The 22614-nt window shown below is 39.7% G+C and overlaps 3 protein-coding genes across 3 annotated transcripts in view; 2 read left to right on the plus strand and 1 right to left on the minus strand.

The window, feature by feature from the left end:
• Positions 1-491: 491 nt before the first annotated feature.
• gngt1 (guanine nucleotide binding protein (G protein), gamma transducing activity polypeptide 1) lies at positions 492-1374 on the minus strand. The gene is made up of 3 exons (XM_080863277.1): positions 1336-1374; positions 1113-1211; positions 492-957 (listed from the first exon to the last, which is right to left on the minus strand). The coding sequence occupies exons 2-3, from the start codon at positions 1206-1208 to the stop codon at positions 832-834; spliced, it is 222 nt and encodes a 73-aa protein (XP_080719403.1). The 5' UTR covers positions 1209-1211; positions 1336-1374; the 3' UTR covers positions 492-831.
• A 1087-nt stretch (positions 1375-2461) lies between these two features.
• Positions 2462-5581, plus strand: tfpi2 (tissue factor pathway inhibitor 2). The gene is made up of 5 exons (XM_080863325.1): positions 2462-2603; positions 2830-3000; positions 4145-4324; positions 4452-4625; positions 5083-5581. The coding sequence occupies exons 1-5, from the start codon at positions 2483-2485 to the stop codon at positions 5160-5162; spliced, it is 726 nt and encodes a 241-aa protein (XP_080719451.1). The 5' UTR covers positions 2462-2482; the 3' UTR covers positions 5163-5581.
• A 10184-nt stretch (positions 5582-15765) lies between these two features.
• calcr (calcitonin receptor) overlaps positions 15766-22614 on the plus strand; it is a 77090-nt gene continuing 70241 nt past the window's right edge. Inside the window, exons 1-2 of the mRNA XM_080862620.1 lie at positions 15766-15859; positions 15964-16082. The gene's annotated coding sequence lies outside the window, so the exon portion shown is untranslated. The remainder of the gene's footprint in view (positions 15860-15963; positions 16083-22614) is intronic.

A 22614-nucleotide genomic window follows, 5' to 3' on the forward strand; every position in this document is an offset into this window, starting at 1 on the left:
AACATATTATGATACTCATTTTATATCCTGGAGGGCTTTATAGCAGAAATAATCTGCAAATTGAAAGCGGCTTTGGAGAAAGTCCTATTTTCCACAGGATTGGTTTTAGATAGACACAACATTTTCTTTTTCTATCAGTGCTGCATCTAGTCTGCTGTGTTCAGTTCAAGTACTTGTATTAATAAAGCCTTAAAACTTTTTGGAGTCTGCCTGAAACTACAGAAAGAAGATTTAAAATAAATTCAATCTACAATGAAATGAGCAAAAAAAAAAATAAGGAGAAGACTCGCAAACCCGTCGTACTTTAAGGAATAAAATCTCAAATTTGATGTTCACCATCATTATTGGAACAAAATAGCAATGATCACATAAAGGCTTGGAGAGAGAAAAACCCTCTGTATGTATGCAAATGAAGTTATGAAGATTTATCTGTTTCTCTACTTTCTCTACAACCCTTCAGTGAATCACAGAGACAGGCTGAATTATAAATGTGCACATTTAATGACAGTTGCTTCTGTGAATGAAACAACATATGGGCCCATGTGCTCAGACTATATACACCACATGAGAGAGAAGCATTATGTAACACTTGCCAAATACAACTTTTAATTAGTGCATCTTTCCCAAAACAAAACAAAAGAAATTTTTTTAAAAAAGAATTAGAAGGCTACAAATCTGGCCCCAAGATGAAGAATTGTTTTACTCGGGAAATCATAAATGTTTTCTTTATTGTGTCCTTCTAGTCATCTCAGTCTGCAAATCCATTTTACAAGGGCTGGGTGAACGTCCTTGGGTACTAATCTGAGATATGAAAAGCTCCTTAGGTCCAGTCTAGCAGATGACACAGCCACCTTTCTCCTTGAAGGGGTTCTTCTCCTCTGATATGCCTTTAACGAGGGTGTCCTCCTCCACTAGAGCCTGAATATAGTCCTTGATTTCCTCACAGCATTTAGATGTCTGAAAGCAGCAGACAGAAAGCGTATTTCAGTTTTGAATAGCCTTTGTGATGTAATTAGTTTGACTAAATAAATTGAAGCTGTCTGATATTTACTTTTGGATATAATCAAAAATGCATACTGAGCACACAAATCACCACAGTGTGGAGAACTTACCAACCACCTCTCGAGTTTGACTTCAAGTTTAAGCTGGTTTACTTCCATCACAGCCTTGTCCTTATCTGTCAGATCCTCCACATTTATGACCGGCATTTTCTGTCAAAAAAAAGGAAACATTTAACCTTTTTGTTAATGCTTACTTCCACATGATAAATAAATAATCTTAAATAAAATGTTCACAATTCGTAAGACTTAGCAGAAGGGATATGAATGCACTTACGAACGCTTACAGGAAGCAGTCCTTCACCCCTGAAATCCTGCTGAAGAATCCCTCTCCTCTCTCTCAATCTGGGTTATAAAGTAATCAGCATAAACAATTCTAATCCCCTAATCTGATTAAAACAAGGCCCCACTGAATGATCATACCAGCAGCTCAAGTACACAAAGGAAGGGGTGGGCAACTCACACAGGTGTCCATTTGAGCTCCCTTGATGTAAAAAACAAAACAAAACATGGTGATGTATCTTTTTGTCTTTTATAGATTCAATTTGTAACTTTTGTTCTATTTTAACTCTGAGATTTCTTGCAGGCTCATTTGGATATGGGTTAAGGGGTGGCGCTTCATTTATCAGGTTAATTTTGATAAGACGGCTAATCTGTGTTTAGCCTCCACCTGTCAAGGTGGAGACACGTCGTTCTTCTAAACGTGAATGCACGGCAGTTTTCCAGTTAATATCCTTCATAAAGGTAAAACCAAAGCAGTGGGATGGAATTAAGCTGCTGTGTTAAACCAATACAAATGTTAATGTGAGTTTTAACTTAACTTGCAGATAAGGCTGATTTCTCATGGTAGGACATCGTGGAAAGAAGCGCTTTTATCATGAAATAACATGAGCCACAGTACTATTAATGTGACTCTGAGTGGAAGTACGTGTGTGTGCGTGTGTGTGTGTGTGTGTGTGTGTGTGTGTGTGTGTGTGTGTGTGTGTGTGTGTGTGTGTGTGTGTGTGGATTCGGATCCGGTCAGACGGGTATTCTGGTGGGGACTTGCCTGTGTGGCTCAGACAAGAAAGATGTGTTAATGTTTCACAAGCGTGTGTGTCCCTAGATACAACGCAATATTGGCTCTGTGGAAATTTTACAAGGATGCTGTGTGTGTTACTGGATTAGTGTACATTCCCATCATCATCATCATCATCATCACTAGAACCAGTGGCCTGTGGCAGTGAAAATATCTGACTCTCTCAAGCAGAGCAAGTTCCTCCTCATATTTTATTAAGACTTAGTCACATGATTTAGCGCTCCTCCAAGTAATTCAGAATTTGACGTCATTAATCAACTGCAATAATTTCTTTTCTTTGGCGCGCTGACTCAGTACATGCCCGTCCCTCTTCCCGACTGTGCTATAAAACAAGGTCTGAGTGGGGATGGTAGACAGAGCGGAAAAGTCTGGATCTCGACCAAAACTTTGCACAATGGAGCTTTGCGCATTTGCTCTGTTTACAATAATTTCCTCGTTTTACTGCGTTTTGGCGCTGCCACCTAAAGGTAACTCCACATCATGTTTTGTTTTTTAATTACTTCTTCGCGCTTCTTCGATGTTTTCATCAACTTTTTTAAAACAGCAGTTCTGAGCTTGTTGGTTATCACATGACCTCGGGCGTATTACAGATCCAGTTTGGCGCATGTTGTTAAGCACTGCTTAAACTTTCTTTTCCGTGTCCTTGCAACGGTCCTCGGGTATTTCAATAAAAATCTGCTTGGTGCTTTTCAGGCGTGTGCCTTCTTCAAGTGGACGAGGGACCTTGCAGAGGCAATATCCAGAGGTATTACTACAACACCATCACCCAGAGGTGCGAGGATTTCGAATATGGAGGCTGCCAAGGGAATGACAATAACTTCAAGAGTTTTCAGGAGTGCCACAAGACATGCTACAAAATTCCCAGTAAGTAGCCTGACCCGTGAGTTATTAGAGGTGGGAGTCAGACAACACGTGACATAATATTATCACAATACTTCCCTAAACATGTGATATTTTTGCGATTTTTACGATATTGTCATATGCTGAGTATTGCATTAACATATATTGCTGTTTACTTACATTTCCAACAGCCATCTATGTCCTCAAAATGAAACTTTGTCAAAATCAGTTTTGTCCAATAAGATAAAGTTATCTCACTTCACTTTTTTTTTTTACTTCTAAAACCTAAAGGATAAAGCCAAAGTCAGTGTAATATCTCAGTTTGTCATTGAATGAGGTCAAATTGGGAATTACAGTGGGAGAAATAATGTTAGTAAAGTATGTCAAGTTTGCTTAGAAAGAAATGAACAGACTCTGTTCATTTCAATGGAGAGTGAGACAGAATATCAATCAAAACTCCAGAAATAACACATTACACAAAAGGTATAAACTGATTTGCATGTCACTGAGTGAAATAAGTATTTAATTCCCTACAAACCAGCCAAAATGTGTGCTGGATGGGTTTCCAGTTGAGCTGATTTAATGCAGGTTTGTAACGTTAAAGTCAACTAACATTATCTCAGAATGGGGATGAATGAAGTGAGCCTACTTGTTCAGATTATTTGAATTTATTTACTTACATATCTATATACCTATATACATATCTATATACATGGTATTCCTGTATCGATATGATACATGGATCATTAGGGATGAAATTCTGGGCCAGTACGCATGTTTTAAGTAACAATTTAGCTGATCTTTAGCTTTTGATTTTCCTACTAAGCCTGCCTTCTCTTCCAGGAGAAAAAATATTGTCATTAAACACGAAATTATTTATGTTATTCTAAAATTTTTCAGCTCTTCTTTACATCATCTTTGAACATTTAGCCAGCCCACAACACATAAGTATTGGGCATTGACACAGATAAATTACATTTTCTTTCAGTATCAACTGACATTCGGCAGATACATCAGTGATGGTGACCTTAGGCATGTCCATTTTATTTCATTTTTAGGAAACTAGCCAGTGCCTCTCTGGTTGTTAACCTGTTCATATGAATTAATTAGTGTTGTTTCACCAGATCTCACTGTTAAATGTTGATTTTTTTCCCATTCTTCTCCACAGAGGTTCCCCCAATCTGCAGATTTCCTAAAGAAGAGGGACCCTGCCGGGGTCTCATCTCCCGCTACTTCTTCAACATGACCACCATGCAGTGTGAGCCATTTAATTACGGTGGCTGCCAGGGGAATTCAAACCGCTTCCTTAATCTAGCCTCTTGCATGGAGTACTGCAGTCCAAAAAAAGGTGAGCAGATTACCCCCCTGAGTCATCCCTGTGAGGATACACAATAGACAAAGTCATTGCATTCACAAGGAAATGATTAAACAATAACTGGCGAGCTCTTCCTTGTGTTGTGTTCCTTGTGTTACAGCAATCCCCGTGCTCTGCCGGGATCCTCTGGACAAAGGGAAGTGTTCAGCCACCATACCTCGCTATTACTATAACACAGCCACCAAGACGTGTGAGGAGTTTGTCTACTCAGGCTGCGGTGGGAGCAACAACAACTTTGTCTCGCGGCAAGCCTGCATGGACGTGTGCGCAAAAGGTGTGCAAACCTGAGCCGGGCGGGAAGGGTGCATGGGCGTATGTTTCACAGCTCATTGTGAAGTCTTTATCTGAAGATGATAATTTCAGGAGAATTTTCTGACTGCTTAATTCAATAATGGCAGCATTCGAATTGCCACTCAGACCCACTTAGTGGATGGAAATAGGAGAAAATTCAGAAAGTCTGGGGGGAATTGGAAAGAGACCAAATTATGCTCAGTTGATTTATTGTCAGGCATAAAAATGCTTGGTATCTTGAAAAATTAAAACTACTGCTTTGACTCAGGCTGGATGATGCTTTCCAAAGCATTCATCCACTGCTGCCAATCGCTGTGCTATGATCTGGAGGAAACCAAGCAAAATCTGTTCCTAGAAAGCCAGTTTGGTTAAATGTGAGTGTTATATGTTATGCTAATCAGCTGTTATGCTTTTTTTTTTTCTTTTTGTTTTTGTTCCAGGATGGAAAAAGCATCCAGGCCAAGGAAAAATTCTGCGAATGAGAAAAAATAGAAAACCCATCACTTCCTTGCAGGTGTAAATGTTTGACACTTGTACTAAGGAATTCGCTCTTGGAGAATTTCCACATGGAAGCTAATGTGTGTTTGTTTATGCTGAAATATCGACCAGGCTGCCTATGCCCTTTTGTGACAAATTTTGACCACATTTGTAATGTCATTAGAGCATTTTTCTGAATTTTTTATTGACTGTATGCTGTCAGTAAAGTTCAAGAGGATGGATTGCTGCTGCTGATGCTGTTGATTCATATCCAACATTCCTGATTATGTATTTTAATACTGTATGAATGTAATGTATGCTTTTCTTTTGTTCAGTTACACTTTTTTACATGAAATATCCTGAATTTGTTCAGGAATTCTGCCTTTTCTGTATTTTGATAACACTGTGTTAAGCAAATTACTGTACTGTGCGGTATTTTCATAAAAGTAAAAACTAAAATTATGCGGATTTCGTCTTCTTCAACCATTACCACGCACATAAACCCACAGAGTGTCTGCTTTTACCCTAAAAACTTGGCTGGTTTCTTCACTTTCCCTCAGTCACTTGCACTTTATCTCCAGGCTGCTCTTCTGTTCCTTACTAATGTTGCTGTCTTCCCTCCTTATCTGGTAATACTTTTCAAGGCGCTCGAGCCTATCTCATTCGTTTCAGCGCAGCCTTGAATCGGGAAGGAAGCAATCATGGGGCAGGGAAACACTGCTGTGGCAGGTTCATTAGAACAGCACTGCATATTTAGAGGAGAGCAAGCTGCAGGTTTACAACACATGAGTCATGAGCGTTCAGAAATATTGTCTGCAAATGTTTTAGCAATTATAATGTAATTATAGTGGAATACACACAATAACACGCCCCATAGCAGAAAGCATCCATGCAGGAAAATGAATGCACATGTATATTTTCCTCCCAACCTCAGTTATTAAAAAAGAGTTTTAACAATTGTGTTTTGGTCAGTAGTTTTTCAGATAATATACTCTCTTTATCGTGAAGATAAATCACAATGGTCTATAATGTCATTAAGGAAAGCAGGCTGTTAGTATGAACATCCTGACTGCCTTAAATCTGTGCTCTGCTCCATCTCTTGTAATACAATAAGAAAGTGCTGTGTGATTCTTCAGACAATAAATATTTATTGAAGATATAAATGGAAACTACTCATCCATCTAGCTCAAATATAAATAGTAATAAAAGGGAATGCATTTGGCTCGGGATATTGCTTTGAGTACCAAAGCTAAATCATCTATTGAAAGTATGCAAGGGAGCAGTCATCCTAACAGTATGCAGCCGTTAAAAAGCCACACTGAATCATCACTGCTGATCATTATGAAACCGGTGGGGGAATTGCTGTTGATAATATTTCAACTTCCTGCTCTTTAGGATAAAAATTTATGGATACAAAATTTCAGGAATGACAGAAAATTTGATCCTAAGGGGCTATATACATATATTAAAGGCATTTGTATGAGGCCTATATATATATATATATATATATATATATGGAAACATGTTTACCTTCTGACTGTTAAATCATAATTGCACCTTGCAGCAGCATATTCTTCTGTGGTGCCTTTAAATCAACAAATGATGTGACAAATCTTTGAAACGGCAAAACAAGAAGAAAAATGGACTCAGTTATGAACTTTAAATCACAACAAAGCTCAGTCTACGACTATTAGCAAGTGTCAGTATCACACTGATTGCTGATTTTGTGCAGTTCAGGTGAACTGAGATGAATTGATCATGCTCGGTTATTTCATTAGCTGCAGTACATTAGATAATGTAAGTAATTTTGCTCCTCATTCTCAATAGTGATTAATGAATACTTACATTGAAACATGATCATCATTTAAAAGTGCATCAATTCAATATAGAAGGCTTCTTTTCACCATGTGTCAAACAGCAATGTTGCTCTGTGCCAAGATGCCTGAGTGTACTGGAGGTGTAGGTGAACGCCAAGGGGAGAAGCTTCTCAGACGCCACCTGGTGGCTGATTCACAAATCTAAGAAGAACCAAACACTTAGTATAAATATACTTAATACTACTATATTACTCTATTTACTTCTACTAAATGAGCAAATCAATATTTAATGAACAATGTGAAAGCCACTGGGTATATCTTGGTGCTTTAATCTAAGCTTTAAACTTTAGGTACAACAGTAGCTATCCGTATATTGGAGGAACCCGTGCCAAGCATCTTAGAGTGTTGACTCAGCAGCATTTATTCTTTTAGAGCCTGTTTCTGTAAGTGTATCAAGTTTCTCGGGGTGAGGGGAAGCTTTATGGTTTATAAATGTTTTGTAAATTTCTTTTTGGGCACCAAACCAAATCATTTTGTGTTCTAGGAAGTCTGACACTGGTGGATGGTGAAGCAATGTAATTTGACAAGCACGGCCTCTCAAAATGGGAACACTGTCCTAAGCTGATTAATCTTGTCCACCGTGCAAGTGTTCCCAAACCCCGAAGAGGTAATCCATTATAGCTATTTGTGATATTATCAACAAACAAAACAGCCTTCTCTGTGGATTGATCGCTAACTTTGTTGTTGCTCATGCGAACTCCCGAGCTAACATAACAGGATGTGAGCACAGCTCTTGATACTGAATAGAAAAAGGCATCAGTGGATGTTATTTTTCCTTTTTCCGTAACTTAAGTAGTTAGCCTTTGTGATGTGGGCCTTCAATAGGGAAACAGTATCACATCACAATTAGCATATATCAACTTAAATCTGTTCACATTTATTTATTTACGAGCAAATCACACCAACATTCACCTCAAGGTGCTTTATATTGTTAGGAAAAAACCCTCCAATGATACAAAGAAAACCCCAAAAGTTCAACGACAGCCTTATTAGCATGCCCTTGGTGACAGTGGGAAGGAAAAACTCCTTTTAACAGGAAGTCATCTGTCACAACCATTTAAAGTTGAAGTCACCTTGATAAGATTGCTGCAAAGAGTTGCAACAAGTCTAAATTTGTATTAGTTTTGTGTTGTCCTTTTCTGACTTACCTCATGACCTCTTGGAAATATCCTCACAGCCTTTGTTGAGGAGCCCTAACTTCCAGTAGCGCAAGTGTGTTATTATGTTTAGAACCGTGACTACAGGAGTAATGTACGTCACACGCGTTTTCTATTTTAAGAGTCGCCATTTCTTTTGCTGTCACATCACAGAGTTGGTCTGTTTCAAGCGTAGACCAAACATGCCAGCTGCCCTCTGTCTCCCGACATGTCATCAGAGTTTCCCCGGCATTCATCACCGTCTGCTGCATAAAGTGAGACGTCTCTGTCCCTCTCCCCTCACATACTGAAGATTGATGTGTCTGTTGAGGAGAATCTGGACTGTTCTTCAAGGTCCATCTGGCTTCCAAACACATGTATCTGTTGTACAATTAAACAAGTCAGGCAACTCCTTGTGCTTCTGACATGTTTTGGAAGATTTTGAGGTACAAATTCTGAATCAATTCCCAGAGATAATGCCAACAGAAATAGACGGAAAAGAGCTGTGTGTGCAGTGATCTGCACACCTCACTACTCCTGTTCATCGTGCTGTGGCTTGGGTAGTGGTGCGGTAATTCGTTTTTGAGGTGAATATTAACTTCTACAGTTTCCATGACAGATTTTAGTTTTAGTAGTAACTGTAAGAGTTAATCATTGTTTAATAGACTTTAAGCATGCCCACCATCCACAGGTCCTTGCAGTAACATCTTCCTCTTGTTGTTTGAGAATTGCATCTCTTTTGCAGCAGATGACTCACAGCTGTGAATAAATCATTTTCTTCCACCTACCTGCAAATGTGCTACACTCCTTTTTTATTAAGAAAGATTAAAAATGATTTGAGCATAACGAACAAATAGAGAGGATGAAGTATTAAAATCGAATAAATAAAAATTACGATTTCAACCTGTGAAGGAGCCTTTCTTTTTCCCCTTTTCCTTTTGTGTTTCAATTATCAGCTTCCCTGAGGTCAAAGACTTTATATTAAGCCAGTGTTCAGCAGTTCTCTGAAGACAAGCCGACTCAACACATCGGCACAGCTGAATTTGCTCCCTGATAATGATATTTTTTGCTTTATATATATATATGTGTGTATTGCTTATGCTCACCACTTTGAGGGCTGAACAGCTGCAAAACCTACAAATAAGCTGTGAAGTGAAGATCTGAAAAAATGGATGCAATTATGACATATTCATAGAAAAAGTGCAGGCTAAAGAGCATAGTCATCAATCAATAATTATGAACACTGGGAAGTAAAACTATTTGGATGGTATCAAAATAAACTAACTTATAAAATTGCAGTACAGATTTATGTTATTATCTCCCACTAGTTCATCACTAAATGCAGCGTGTTAGTGTTGTGAATTTTTCACAGCACACATTTTGACTTTTCACAACAGGAAAAGCAAAAGCATTACTAAAAGCATTAATGATGCTTCTGTTCTGCTCGTGTACCTTGGTAAAACCGTGAAATTTGAAATATTAAAAGCACATACACACACACAAACACACACACACACACACACAATCTGTTATCTGTCAGACATTTGTGAGAGATCTGGTAACTCAGGTGTGCGCCGAAAAGAAGGATGCTGAGGTAAGTAGAGGTTCAGTAAGACCGTGGCAATAAGAAGAAGCAAACTGGTATACATGTGAAAAGCTAAATAGAAGCTAGCTGTAGATGGCAAACACATAACAAATAAGGCAGATGGCAAGGTTGGGAAGCAGCAGCTGAAATGGACTGGATGAGTTGATGAAGAGAACAAGTGAGTGGACTCCTATATACAGTGAGTAGGGGGAGACCGGCGATAATAGCAACACATTCGGTTCCTCATAACAAAAACAAGCTAAAGTGATAACAATTATTCTGCACACACTCATTAGGATTCACTCTGTGACTGTGGAAGAAGTGCAGAGTAACGAGGACAAAACTGATTTCGACATAAAGAAGTCACTTTTTGGATGTTGACTATTTTCTTCTGCAATCTAAAGTTTAGATGACTGTGAATTTTGAAGTTATATCAGCTTTACCCCCTAGACTATCTGTTAAAACTATACATAAACAACCCATGCTAATATAGGTCCTGCTAGCTAGAATACAAGATTGTAACATGGGGCATTTCCCTGCAAATAGTAACAGTTAGAATCTGGTCTTTAAGTGATGACATATGAACCCTGCTTCCGGGTCCAAACTCTGCGTTTATTAAGGTTGTTGTGTATCTGTTAATGCTTTGTATCTTGTTCTATTTAACCTGAACAAGCCCCTAAAAAAAGTCAGTCATCAATGTTGCCTCCCTTGGTTTTTATTACCAAAAGCTCAGTTTTTAACAACAGCCCAGCCCATGCTGGTAAGTTTACCATTTAGTTTACCTGCCATGCGATTGCATTTGTCCCTAAACATTGGGAACCCTTGCATTAACTTTTATCGAGTGGAAAAAAATCAGCGTTCATCCTCCAGCTTCACTACATTTATATTATGCTAACATAGCTGTGTCGCTAGTGAGCACATAGCAAATCATTATATACCAGCTAGTGCGACTTCAGTAACCCTACAAAAGTCACTGTTGTTTAGTTTTCTGTCTTCATTTATGTGATAAATAGCAGTGATAGCAGAGCTGTACATTTTTTCTTTCAGAAATGGTTTTGTAAATGGTATGTTATGTTTAGGTGGAAACTAGCGAGCTAACTCCCTGCTAACTTCTAACTCCGGTAAACCATCATGGATGCCTGGATGTCAAACTTAATTGTTACACCTGGTAGAACAGTCACACTGATCATTTTATTAAAGATGAAAGAATTTAGAGAGTTTTTAACTCTCAGTGATGCCGCAGTGTTCGCTTGACTTTGAGACCTGAAGCAGAGTTTGGACCCAGAAATGGCTAATGATGTCAGGCTTAAAGACCAGATTGCAGGCATCTTATTTCTCTATCTTATTGCCATAAAGGTAACTCTAAAACTCTGACTTCTTGCATTAAGATGAATATTAAAGCCTTGTCCTTGGTAGTGAAAATATATTAGTTGTAGTATTAGTGCACAAAAAATGGTGCTTTTCTCAAAAGATGAGTAGTGTAACTCGAGTAGTCTTATGAAGTAAACTGTAAAAAAAAAAAAAAAAAAAGGTTGCCCCGGGTCTCACCAGCTAGTTTTGTGATTTAAATACAATGTTTTTTAATGATTACATTCTGAAAGTATAGTTAGCACTCAGGGAAAAGACATCATTGCGCAGCCTATGGCGAGAGCACAGCGAATGAAAGTCTGTCCTTGATGCTGAACCTGTGGCAAAGGTGGTACTGAGGGATAGGTGCAGGATTTTCTACTTAATGCAGTACTCACACATTGATGTGAATGCTGAGATATTTGTCACTGTACGTGCACCAAGTAACGCCTGCATAAAACCATTCAGATGCAGGAAAAAATGCTCAACCTCTAAACATCCGAAACCACTATGTGAATTTGGTAGATCAAATGAATACATTAAATTAAATGAAGCTTTAAAAAAGAGAACACATCATGAATGGAAGTCTGATATCCGTTGTCTTAATGTTTTAGCTTTTTGCCAGCAATGTCAGGTGGATGAGTGATATATTTTGCTTTTAGTTGCTTAGTGCCCAAGTATGCTCACAAGAGTGCTGCTTACTGTTTGGTGCTGGGAATTTAGTGTGCAGAAAACAGTATCCTGCTCTCACAGCAGACAAGCTTCTTTAGTGTGAACCTGGACTGTCACATAGGAATATTGATTTGATTAAAACCTTATGTATATCCCATGTATATCTCATGCACATATCTTTCTACGTAGCACTTTTAATTCTTATCCCTACTTTTATTTTTTTTCATGTCTATTTAAGTGCTATTTATGACACTATGTTTGCACTGAAGCACCGCAGCAATTTCCTAATGTTGTAAACCTGCTCAACATTTGGCAATAAACCCCTTTCTGATTCTGATTCTGATGTAAAAACAAATAATGACTGTATTTATTCAGGGTCATCTTAGGTTTAAGCACAGATAGACACAAAAGTCATTATGTCATCAAGAAACAACCCTTGAAGAGGCTTTGGTAGTGTATAATTTTATTGATATTTTATTTTGTGATTCACAGCTAGCTGGAAGCTGGATTAAAACCAACATATTTATAGATTTAATAAAGTGTCTCCATAGTGTAGTCCTGTACATAGGGCGGTCACAAAGGGCATCTGGTATACAAATCAGCCATATCAGGAATATGCAATGCTACCTGCAGTACCTGAAAGTTGCCTTTATTTCTTTATTAATTCCAGTGAAAAACTAAGTACACCCTTACCCTTGCCAGGTGCCACTAATCAATCCAGTTGATTACATGATCATCAATAAGTGAGCCCCTCTGTAAAAGCACAAGCACTACAGTCTTCCCGGGAGTCAAGATCCCACTAAATTCAGTGTGAGGCCATCTGCGTGACAACTAAAGTTTGTTTGAAACTGGGTCATGCAACAGGACAATGATCCCAAGCACAGCAGCAAAACAACTGAAAAAAAAATGGCCCAATCAAAGTCTAGACCTCAACCCAACTGAAATGCTGAGGCAAGACCTTAAGATAGCTGTGCATAAATCAAGCAACACTGCAAAGACAAGCGGGACAGATTTCCTCCACAATGATGTGAGACTGATGAAATCCTACAGAAAAGAATCACTTTATGTTATTGCTGCTAAAGTAGGTTCTAAAAACGATTGAATCGTGGCGTGTACTGTCCTTTACACTTAACTGTATATGAAAGAAAGGGACTCTAACACACGCATCTACTTTTCTTCTATTGTGTGTAATTATTCCTTGCAGTCTTTAACTTGCAACGCTGATGAACATTCAGTTTCCAATGCGTCGAAGACAAAAAATTATTGCATTTGTTCATGGTGGGATGGGATGCGGTGGCGTCACGTTAAATGCAGCACACAGATGTCGCCAACACTGGCGTCCAAACTTGTATGTTCTTTGGTGTGGCACCATTATCCTCTAGGTTTACATCACAGTGGATTCCATGAAACGGGCTTCACTCCAGCTTCGTTTTCATCATCCGTCCTCCAGCGTCCATCATCACCACAGCTGACCATAATGAGGGATTCTCTGAAGAGGGCTTGCTTTTTCATGGAAGTGTCCTCTAGCCGCAGCACCATCAGCCAGCACGACTTCAAATGCTACCAGGGAACGAGGGTATTCTGCCAGGAGGGATTTCTTGTATAACTATGGCGTTGTACATATGGAATGACATTTATCTAGGGGTGGCCAGAGGAGACAGTCATTTGAAATAGAGAGATGAAGAAAAAAAACAATAGCCTTCTTTCTTTTTCTATTTAGAGATTTTCCTTTGTGTTTTTTTCCCCATGTAGGATGATTTAAAGTTAATCTGATGTATGCAGGTGTGCATATGTGCATGTAAAAATGTAGCTGACAATGCAACGTGTTTTTTTTCCAGCGTTGGAGGATTACAAACATTCCCAAGTAGATTGTGTTTGTCCACTCCTCTCTTTCTCCCGAGTGGATGTTCTGCCATTACTGCTGGTTTGAAGGCAGCGCCGCGCACTTGCAGATTGCATGGCTTTAGCGATGACAGGCTGATCATGTCTGACACTGTCGTAATGTGTTATAAATATGCAGCTGCATGTTCATCACCGCTTACTGTTTGCGGTTGTCTGTGTGCATGTTGGCGAGATGAAGAGAGATGAATGTCAAATCTGCGATGACAGCAATTGCACGCAAACATCTGTTTGTGCTTGTAATTAAGTGCAAGGAGAAAGTTGTGGTTCAACAAAACGAAAATGAGAAGACACTGGTTTTTTCAAGCACTTTCGTTACGCTGGTTCCACAGGTGTTTCTCTGCTTTATACACCGGTGGTGATTTAAAAGCCAAGCCAGGCTACCAAACACCAAACACTGTGTCTTAAATAGGGAAATCATTTGCTAGGTGAGTACTTTATGCTCAAAGTGATTTGCATTTTCTTTTTTTAATTTGCCTCAGATATATTCCTTTAAAAATACAACAAAACAAAAAAAAAACCTGATGAATAACAGACGGGATAAATAGAATACATACATGGCAGTCGGATAATGGACTCAATCCACCAATAACTCATCAGCCGTCCTGGGGAAAATCAGCTTGACGTGAAGAGTGTATTCTAATTCCCATGCTGATTGTTATTACCGTGATCTCGGTGACTGCAGAATGGAAGCCTTCTCTGTCATTAAAGATGATCACACTGTTAACAGTAAGTTGTGTGGTGGCGTTTCCATCCTGCCTGGATTGTGATGACATTATTTTGAAGGGTTCACCACAGATTCCAAGTCTGAACAACAAAGATCCTTTTTTAGAGGTCACCTATTCAGTCTCTTTAATACTTTACTAGTCTTTACTCTCTCTCTTGCTCTAGTGTAGTAGTCTCATTACTGCTGCACTATTGTGCGTGTAGTAAAGAGATGCGTGCAGAGCGTGGGCTTGGGTTTTGTTTGAACATTGGGGGAGGTCTGGTAGTCCTACAGGAATCACCAAACACTTAGTTTCCTGCTTTCTGGTGAATCTATATGCACCAGTTTTGCCCTTGGCATCTATTTAAAGTGAAACTTATTATGTTTCAGGAACCAGGTAATAAATAAATGATGCTATAATGCTTCTTGGTATTCTGCACTACTTTCAATATCCATCTCTAGATCGACTTTTCTTATCATCCACGCTACCTCGGCAGGCACACAGGCACGATTTATCCTTTTGTCCCTATTGTAGGATCTTTACCTTACAATACAAAGCGCCCTGAGTTGACTGTTGCCTGGATTTGGCGCTATATAAATCCAATTAAAGTGAACTGAATTGAACTGAATTGGTTGTGTTGACGTAAATAACCTTTCCCCACCTGTTCGCATCAGTGACAAATGCTACTTTTTTGATTGTGTGACTTACTGCACATTGGAAACATAAAAAAAGTTTTGGGTTGTCTTGTTTTTTTATTCATATCTGTCTGTAAAAAGATACCTCTATGGTCCAGTGCCCCTAATGTACCCTTTGAATTGATTTTCCAGTGAAATCAGCAGCAAAGCTTAACATAATGAATAGCATGTATAAAAAAAGAATTACACATTTTAGTCTAAAAAAGGATGTAAATGAGACAAAATCGAAATTTAAAGCATGAATTTATTCCCGATGACGTGTCTGGAAGGGCTCCTAAGTAGATATATGAAACGATGTATCCCCCTTCACTGTATATTACACGATCTGTCACAAATGGCATGATGGTTGGTCACATATCATGCCACGAGTACCTATTATAAGAGATTTGTGACAGAAAAAAGTATATTGACAGCTCAATACTGTCTTTATGAGGTTAGATTACAGAGTTAAAAGGGGGAGCAGAGAAAATACTATAACTCCAACAAGGCGTTTCAACTGCAACTGCCACAGACTGGACGCGTTCTGGCATATCGCCATCATTTTTCTTTATAGTGTCTGTTTCTTTCGATTTGAGTGTCCAGAGGAGTGTCCGAGCCCGGCGCACACACGCTGTGCAGAGGCTTCTCCTGTGTCTTTAACGCAGAGACGGAGGTAAGCAGGCGAGGAGGAGCTCCCACCACACGCTCGTCCGCGTAAGCGGGAGGCTGTTAGACGCACTTGGATTACCGGGCAGTCAACTGTCACCGCATCAGACCGGCGTCCTGCTCCACACTCCTCTCCCGCGCGCACCGCAGATCATTAATTCTTCTCATAATTAAAAGGTAGACATGTGGGGAAAGCTGTAGAAGCATTTGATTGATTTTATAATGGCATTTATATCCGTGGATCTGAAAAAAAAAGTTTTTATTGGCGCTGCGTTAAATAGGAGCGCAAAAAGCTGGGAGTCATTCTCGGTGGAAGGACTTCTCTGAGAAAGACGTTTGTGATTCTCCTCAGCATCTTATTGTGTCACTCGGGCTGCAGCCTCAAGTCAGTTGAAGTGAGGTAAGTCACGGACAGATTTTTTTCTTCTATAACTTTTTTGTTTTTCTCAACTTGTTCTCCAAAAAAAGCGCAAAGGTTGGTGAGGATAATAGAGGATGGTGCTTGGGTTTAGTCACTCAGTTTACCCGCGGGGTTTGGGGACTAATTTAAGCCCCATTTTAATTGTACTGATGAGGAATCTTTGCTTGGCGGTTTATGTCATATGAACTGGATTTGCATTGCGTGCTCCTAAGGTTAATGTTATAAATGCATTTTTAGCTTATTGGCTGTGGGGGAAATGTTTACATCTTAATAATAATAATAATAATAATAATAAATAAATAAATAAAAAGATTAGATGAGAATAATTTTAATGAGTGAATAAATAAAAATATTGCAAAATGTTTTGCGCACTTGCTCCTTTCTCTATTAAACGGTTGAAAAATTCAATAAAAGAGAGAAAAGAGTCTTTATCAGCTATGATAGCCTCTTGTAAGGATTTCATGCATTTCCCATGAAGAAAAGCCTGGGCTTCCCCAGCTTAAATCCTAAATTAATATGCCACAAAAATACCACAACAAACTTCTTCAGATTGTACGCTCTCTGGTGACTCATTGGAAATATGTAAATGGATTTTCATTGCTTAACTACAAACTGCGTACATAAGGCAGCTCCTCCCGACGTGTCTTCCTATTTGCAGCCAGATATATGTGACGAAGTGTTTTGCAGACGGATCTTTTTACGTCAGACACGCACTTTTATACATCCACACTCGCGCGACACCGCCGTGTATCCATACAGGATCCCGCTTCTCTTCAGAGAAATTAACTGAGCCAAAATGGTGAGGCATCTGGTACGTTCCCCACAGCAGCACAATGAACCCACTTGTGAATATACACTGTAACGAGCATTAAAAAGTAACACTTATCCGAAGAGGAAATAAGAAACACTTGGTGCATTAACCGCACCAAGAGACCACAGTGTCTATATTTTTACTTTCAGACAGGACTGCTGACTGTGAGTTATATTTTCATGAAGCAATTCCACCCAAGGCTTCCTTCTTCTCATCTGTCCTCCTGTGAAAATGTTACACGCTACTAAAAAACCCCAAAAACATTTCCCTTCATATTGATTATATTAGCACATTCATGAAGGGGGCAAAATAGGCATTCCTTCACGGACCCAACAGGCCACAAGTCCCGTTCAAAAATGAAGTCGAAGTCGCTACTGAACGCTTCCAACAGTGGCAGCAAAAGCGCAGAAACTCAAGTGGCTGTGTGAGGATGTCTGCAGTTATATTGAGAGTCTTCTTCTGGGGATTCCTTTCTGTTTTCGTAACCGTGATTGAAGAAAAAGCGTGGGTTTTTATTAGAGGCGATGCTGAGTGGCTTCAATGAGTTGATGTGTGAGTTTCTCAGCATATACAACTGTGACACACACACGCACACACACGCACACTGCGCAGTACAGAGGAAGACAAGAATAGCAACAAACACAGACGGCCCGAATGAGAGAGACAGCAGTGAAGAGATACGTGCAGACAGGCAGGCTGAGATATGTGGTGCCCTGCAGTGAATTAGGCTGGGTTGGAAATGTGTCTGGCTTCTTTCTGAGCAACTGAGATAAGTTCTTTATTCATCATTCCGCACGCTGCCTGTCTGTCCCGTCTATCTGTCCTGTCTGTGTGGTTGGAGACAGACAGGCAGGCAAGCAAGCGCCAAATTTTCTTGTTTGTGCGGCCCCGTTTGAAGGGACTGAAGTAAAAGGTCTGGAAGCAAGAGCGAGGTGCTGTGCATGAAAGGATGAAAACGCAAGGATGGCCTTTGGAAGGACTGTGGATTCAGTGCTTTATTTTAGTGATCTTAAACTTTTTTTTTTGGCTACAGGTTTGTAAAGATTTACACCTAAACGTAAACGGATGGATGCACGGAGACTGTGCACATTTTTCAGTTTTTCTGCTTTTGAGGGGAAAACAACGAGTAGCTGTGCTTTCTCTCTCACCTGTTGGTACTTATTAATGTTAATCAACCTAATGCTAACCAAATGCAATTCAGTCACCTTGTCTCCCCATCTGAGCATCAATAGACTTGATTGTGAACAGCCAAACACTCAGTTAGGGCTCAGAGTGAGTTACAATTATTCTAGTCCAGAGCTGTTAGGATGAATCTCCCTCCTCCGCTGTCGCCCCTGTGACCCCGTGCTTCAACCAGTTGGAAGTTGTGGACAATTTTGCTGTCATGCAATTAACTACTTAATCAGGTGATGCTCAGAGAAACTGCATAATTGGGATGAAGTGTCACCCATTACAATTTAGACTTCCCATCAAAGTCGATCCAAGGGTGTGGTTTAACCTTTTAATGACACAAGTGTAACTTGTGTGTAATGCTGCTGGGGTTTCATTTTTCAGCACATGGCTGGCTCTGTGCAAAATGATTAAGGCATTTGAGGTACTAAAGTTGACTTAGGTGAACCATTGGCAAAGCTGGACGGGTTGTGTGATGTGATTAAAGTTAAGTGTCACAATATGTGCTGCACAGCTGCAGCTCTTCCCATTTTTCATGTTGCTCCACACTCAGCTCTCTGTATGAGTCTGATATGAACTTTATTCAGGCAAATGTTGTTGATCTGCTGTTGTAAAATTTAATTTTGCAGTCATCTGTTTCAGTTATCTCCACCCCATTAAGCTGTTTATAAGTCCAGGTGGCTGGATCAGTAGTTTTAGCATAACAAAAGCTCAGAGCATTTGCATGCATGTGATTTGAGAATGAACTCAGTGAAATTCCAAGAAAAGTGATGGGCATGAGAGAGGAAAAGGTTTATGCTTCAGCTCGGTTTTTGACAAAATATGAACCATGCAATAGTGTCGCTTCTACAACACTTCATGTGCTGAACAGCTGAAGTAGAATCAATAGGTGGTGCTAGAATAGAGCAAATAGCTGATGACTTAGTAAACAGAGGTTTGTACATGGCAAGTGTAGTGTGTGCGTGTGTATTTGTGACAAAGACAGATACATGGTTATATCCACTTATGGAGGCTTTTGTGTCTTCTCTGGCCAGTGATGTGTTCTGCTCCTATAACACCTGAATTCAATTTGCAGCACTGCCACTCAAGACTACAAGACTACAGCTGGATGGCTGGTGTCAAATGTGCTCCATTATTACCTAAACCGATGGACTGTCCCTTAACTGAAATCATAAAAGTATGTTTAGCAAAGCCAAAGGGTTTGCAGTTCACACACACACACACACACACACACACACACACACACACACACACACACACACACACACACACACACACACACACACACACACACACACATATATAAGAGGCCATTTAACTTGCAGACAGCTCTTAAATGGTACGGTAGCTCATTATCAAATAGCTGTTAGCTGGTGCTAATGACTGGTTAAAGCGCCTTACAGCTATTAATTTGGGCTTGCAGATGCAAATTCAGTGCTCAAAAAGGCGTCCAAGTTTCCTCCATGCTGCCTGTGACCAGTAAATACCTCCAAACAACAATTAACAATGCTGAAAGCTTCTAGGGAACTCATTTGATCTGAACTTTGTTATTAATAACTGAACACAAAGCTTTTATTCTGAGGGAAACCATAAGGTCAGACAGTACAGTGTATAAACAGTGTATGATGTGATTAAGTATTTTACATGAAAATGAGCTTGACCCTTCTCTGTGTTTCTGGATCAGTTTGACAATAAATGGATCAAATATGACTTTTCATATATAATTAGTATGCTAATATCCATAATCTTTTGTTTTCTACTGTCTTCAGAAAAAAAATGACACACTGTCCTCTATCCTCTTATCAAACTGGTATCTGCTGTTCACTTGCTAAAATGCCATCATTATGCTTGTAACGTCATCTTTTCTCTCCTCCACTTATGTGCTGTCATTTTTGTTCGTGCGTACTTCGAGCTCATTTTATCATCTTTGCCTCAAACCTCCTCCTGTTTCATTTCATTCTTCTCTTTTGCCTTTTCCCATCTTTATCAGAGGCTACGCTGACACGCCAGCCTGCCCCGACTTATTTGATTTCTTTCTTGTCCGTTCTTCATCTCTGTCCTCTGTTGCTGCTCTGTCCTTTAACTCTTTGTCCTTCAAAATGAATTGCATTCTCAAGTCTCCCTTGTCTTTTTCCCATCTCTGCACTCCAACGTCCAAAACCTTTTCTCTCTACCCTTTTACCTTCTCACTTCTGTGTTTGCTTGGAAAATGCATCCTGAGAATTTTCATCGCCTTACTATCAGCCTCTGATATAGTTGAGGAGAAGTAAAGCCACCAAGTGCAAACAAGTAGTCATTACTGACACACTCAACACAGTTGGTTTGTCTCTGAGACATAAGACACACTTACTTTTTGCAATCTTTCAAGTCGAACAGAACTCTTCATGATGCGATTTTTGTTTTGTTTTCCTTCACTGGAGATCTTTCTGTCTGTTTACAAGGGAAATGGGTATCCAGATTATCACTCCAGATATGCTCATGCGTTCATTTTTCACAAACACTGACATTTAAAGTGACGCAGTTGAATATTTTTGGGTGCTCTCTAGGGGTGCAACGATACACAAAATTCACGGTTCGGTTCGGTTCGATACTTTGGTGTCACGGTTCGATATTTTTTCGATACAAAAAAATGTTCATGCCTTTTTAATTTGTCATTTATTAAAATTATAAATATATATTTTAATTCAAAAGTACAGTTTTTAAATTTAACCCTAACCCTTGTGCGTGTTTTTTATTTTGACAGCGAATGCGCACCTGCGGACCACTTATGTGCAGCCCTGGTTATTTAGCTCGTCATATCGCAGCCACAGAAATTCTTTTGTCCATGAAACCATAAAGCTGCACTTTCTTTTTGCCTTATAGTCTGATTTGTCATAACTTCTCCGTTTTGTGGTAAGCTTTTCTTTGGCTGTCACTTCTTCACCCTGACCTGTCTTATTTGGCTCAGCAGAACTGAAATGCTTTTACACACTCACTCACATAAGCTCAGCGATTCTCTGCGCGATCAGCCTCTCACATGTTTAAGCTGCGGGAGATTTCACTTGTCATGTTTGCATAGTAAGCTAACGATTAATAAGACGATGTCAGAGGAATTGGTGCACAAATTATCATCACTCACAGATCAGTACTGTCGCTCTCTATACACAGTTCGCACGATTGCAAAGTGAAAGCAAAAAAACGAGCGCAAATTCAAACGCGACTTCAATATGTCACATATTGACAGTGGCTCACCGATGCCAATGACATAATTACCCAGCTACATTTCTGAAAGAATGCAAAAGCATTGACATATATTTTTCCTACAATAGCCCGACGGGCAGGGCAGAGATAGATTTTGGTAGCCCGACTGAAAAAATCGCTAGCTCCGGGACGTCGGGCTAGCGATATTGCAAGCCCTGTATCTGATTGAGGAATCACTCATCTTTGGAAAAGAGAGTTTATTACAGAGAAATGGCTCTTTCCAAAATAAAAGCTATACTATCCGCTTCTTCTGGGCTATATTCTCAGCAGCATAAGGAGAATCATGTGCTAACAGCTGTCTAAATGACTCGGCTAAAGTTAGTAGCATGCTTGCTTTTTTTGTCTGCTTCCACTTGTCTTTGCACTAGGATGATGTCGGCTTAAATGTGCAGTCATATTCGTCGTGTTCCCACTAGTGCTTTCAGGTTAATCTCGTTGAAATGACCTTAACGCCACAACACGGCAAATCTCCGTTAACGAGCTACCGCCGATCGCTCCGTGCATGGGGCTAGACGGCCAACACGTTAACGAGCTAACTGCGCTAGCACACTAGTTCACACCAATGTAATTGAGCATTGCGTGGCACATCCAACATACTGTTTTACTTTAGTCCATGACTCGCTTACCTTCAGGGTCATACGTCACATGAAAACCAAAATAATTCCAAACGCCAGATCTGAATGAGGGTGGGGGAGGTGCCCTGCGCTCTTCCTTCTGACTATGCTGTCTGTGTTGAGCGCTCAGTGGATCTGCGCTGGACAGTGCAGCCTAGGCGGAGTAGTCGAACACAGATTCACTGAGCGCTCAACACAGACAGCATCGTCAGAAGGAAAATTGATAAAATAAATTATAAATGTTGTATTGTTCGATACATATGCGTACCGAACCGAAAGCACTGTATCGAACGGTTCAATATCGATACGAATATCGTTGCACCCCTAGTGCTCTCATGTAGCAGTGCTGCATCTGCCTGCATATGTGGCTGCAATCTGTCAAGAAAGTGCCATAGACAGCAAGCTTTTTATTAATGAGAATTTGCCCTACATAAAAAGCCTTGAGAAAACATGATAAGGTCATTAAGAAAACAAGCTTGACATTTTAGAAAATATGCATATTAGTAATCTCTTCTAAGGCGGAGATTTATACCACGCTCGAGTTTGAAAAATCAATATGCAGCTAGAACAAGGAGACCTTGAACTTGGATGAAACAGCTAGCATGGGCCTGTGTCAAGATGTAAAAGCGATAACAATCAACCCAGAAACACAGATTTCTTTTTTACTCAAGCATTT

This window comes from Rhamphochromis sp. 'chilingali' (genome assembly GCF_963969265.1).
Source record: "Rhamphochromis sp. 'chilingali' genome assembly, chromosome: 17".
In the NCBI taxonomy this organism is placed as follows: domain Eukaryota; kingdom Metazoa; phylum Chordata; class Actinopteri; order Cichliformes; family Cichlidae; genus Rhamphochromis; species Rhamphochromis sp. 'chilingali'.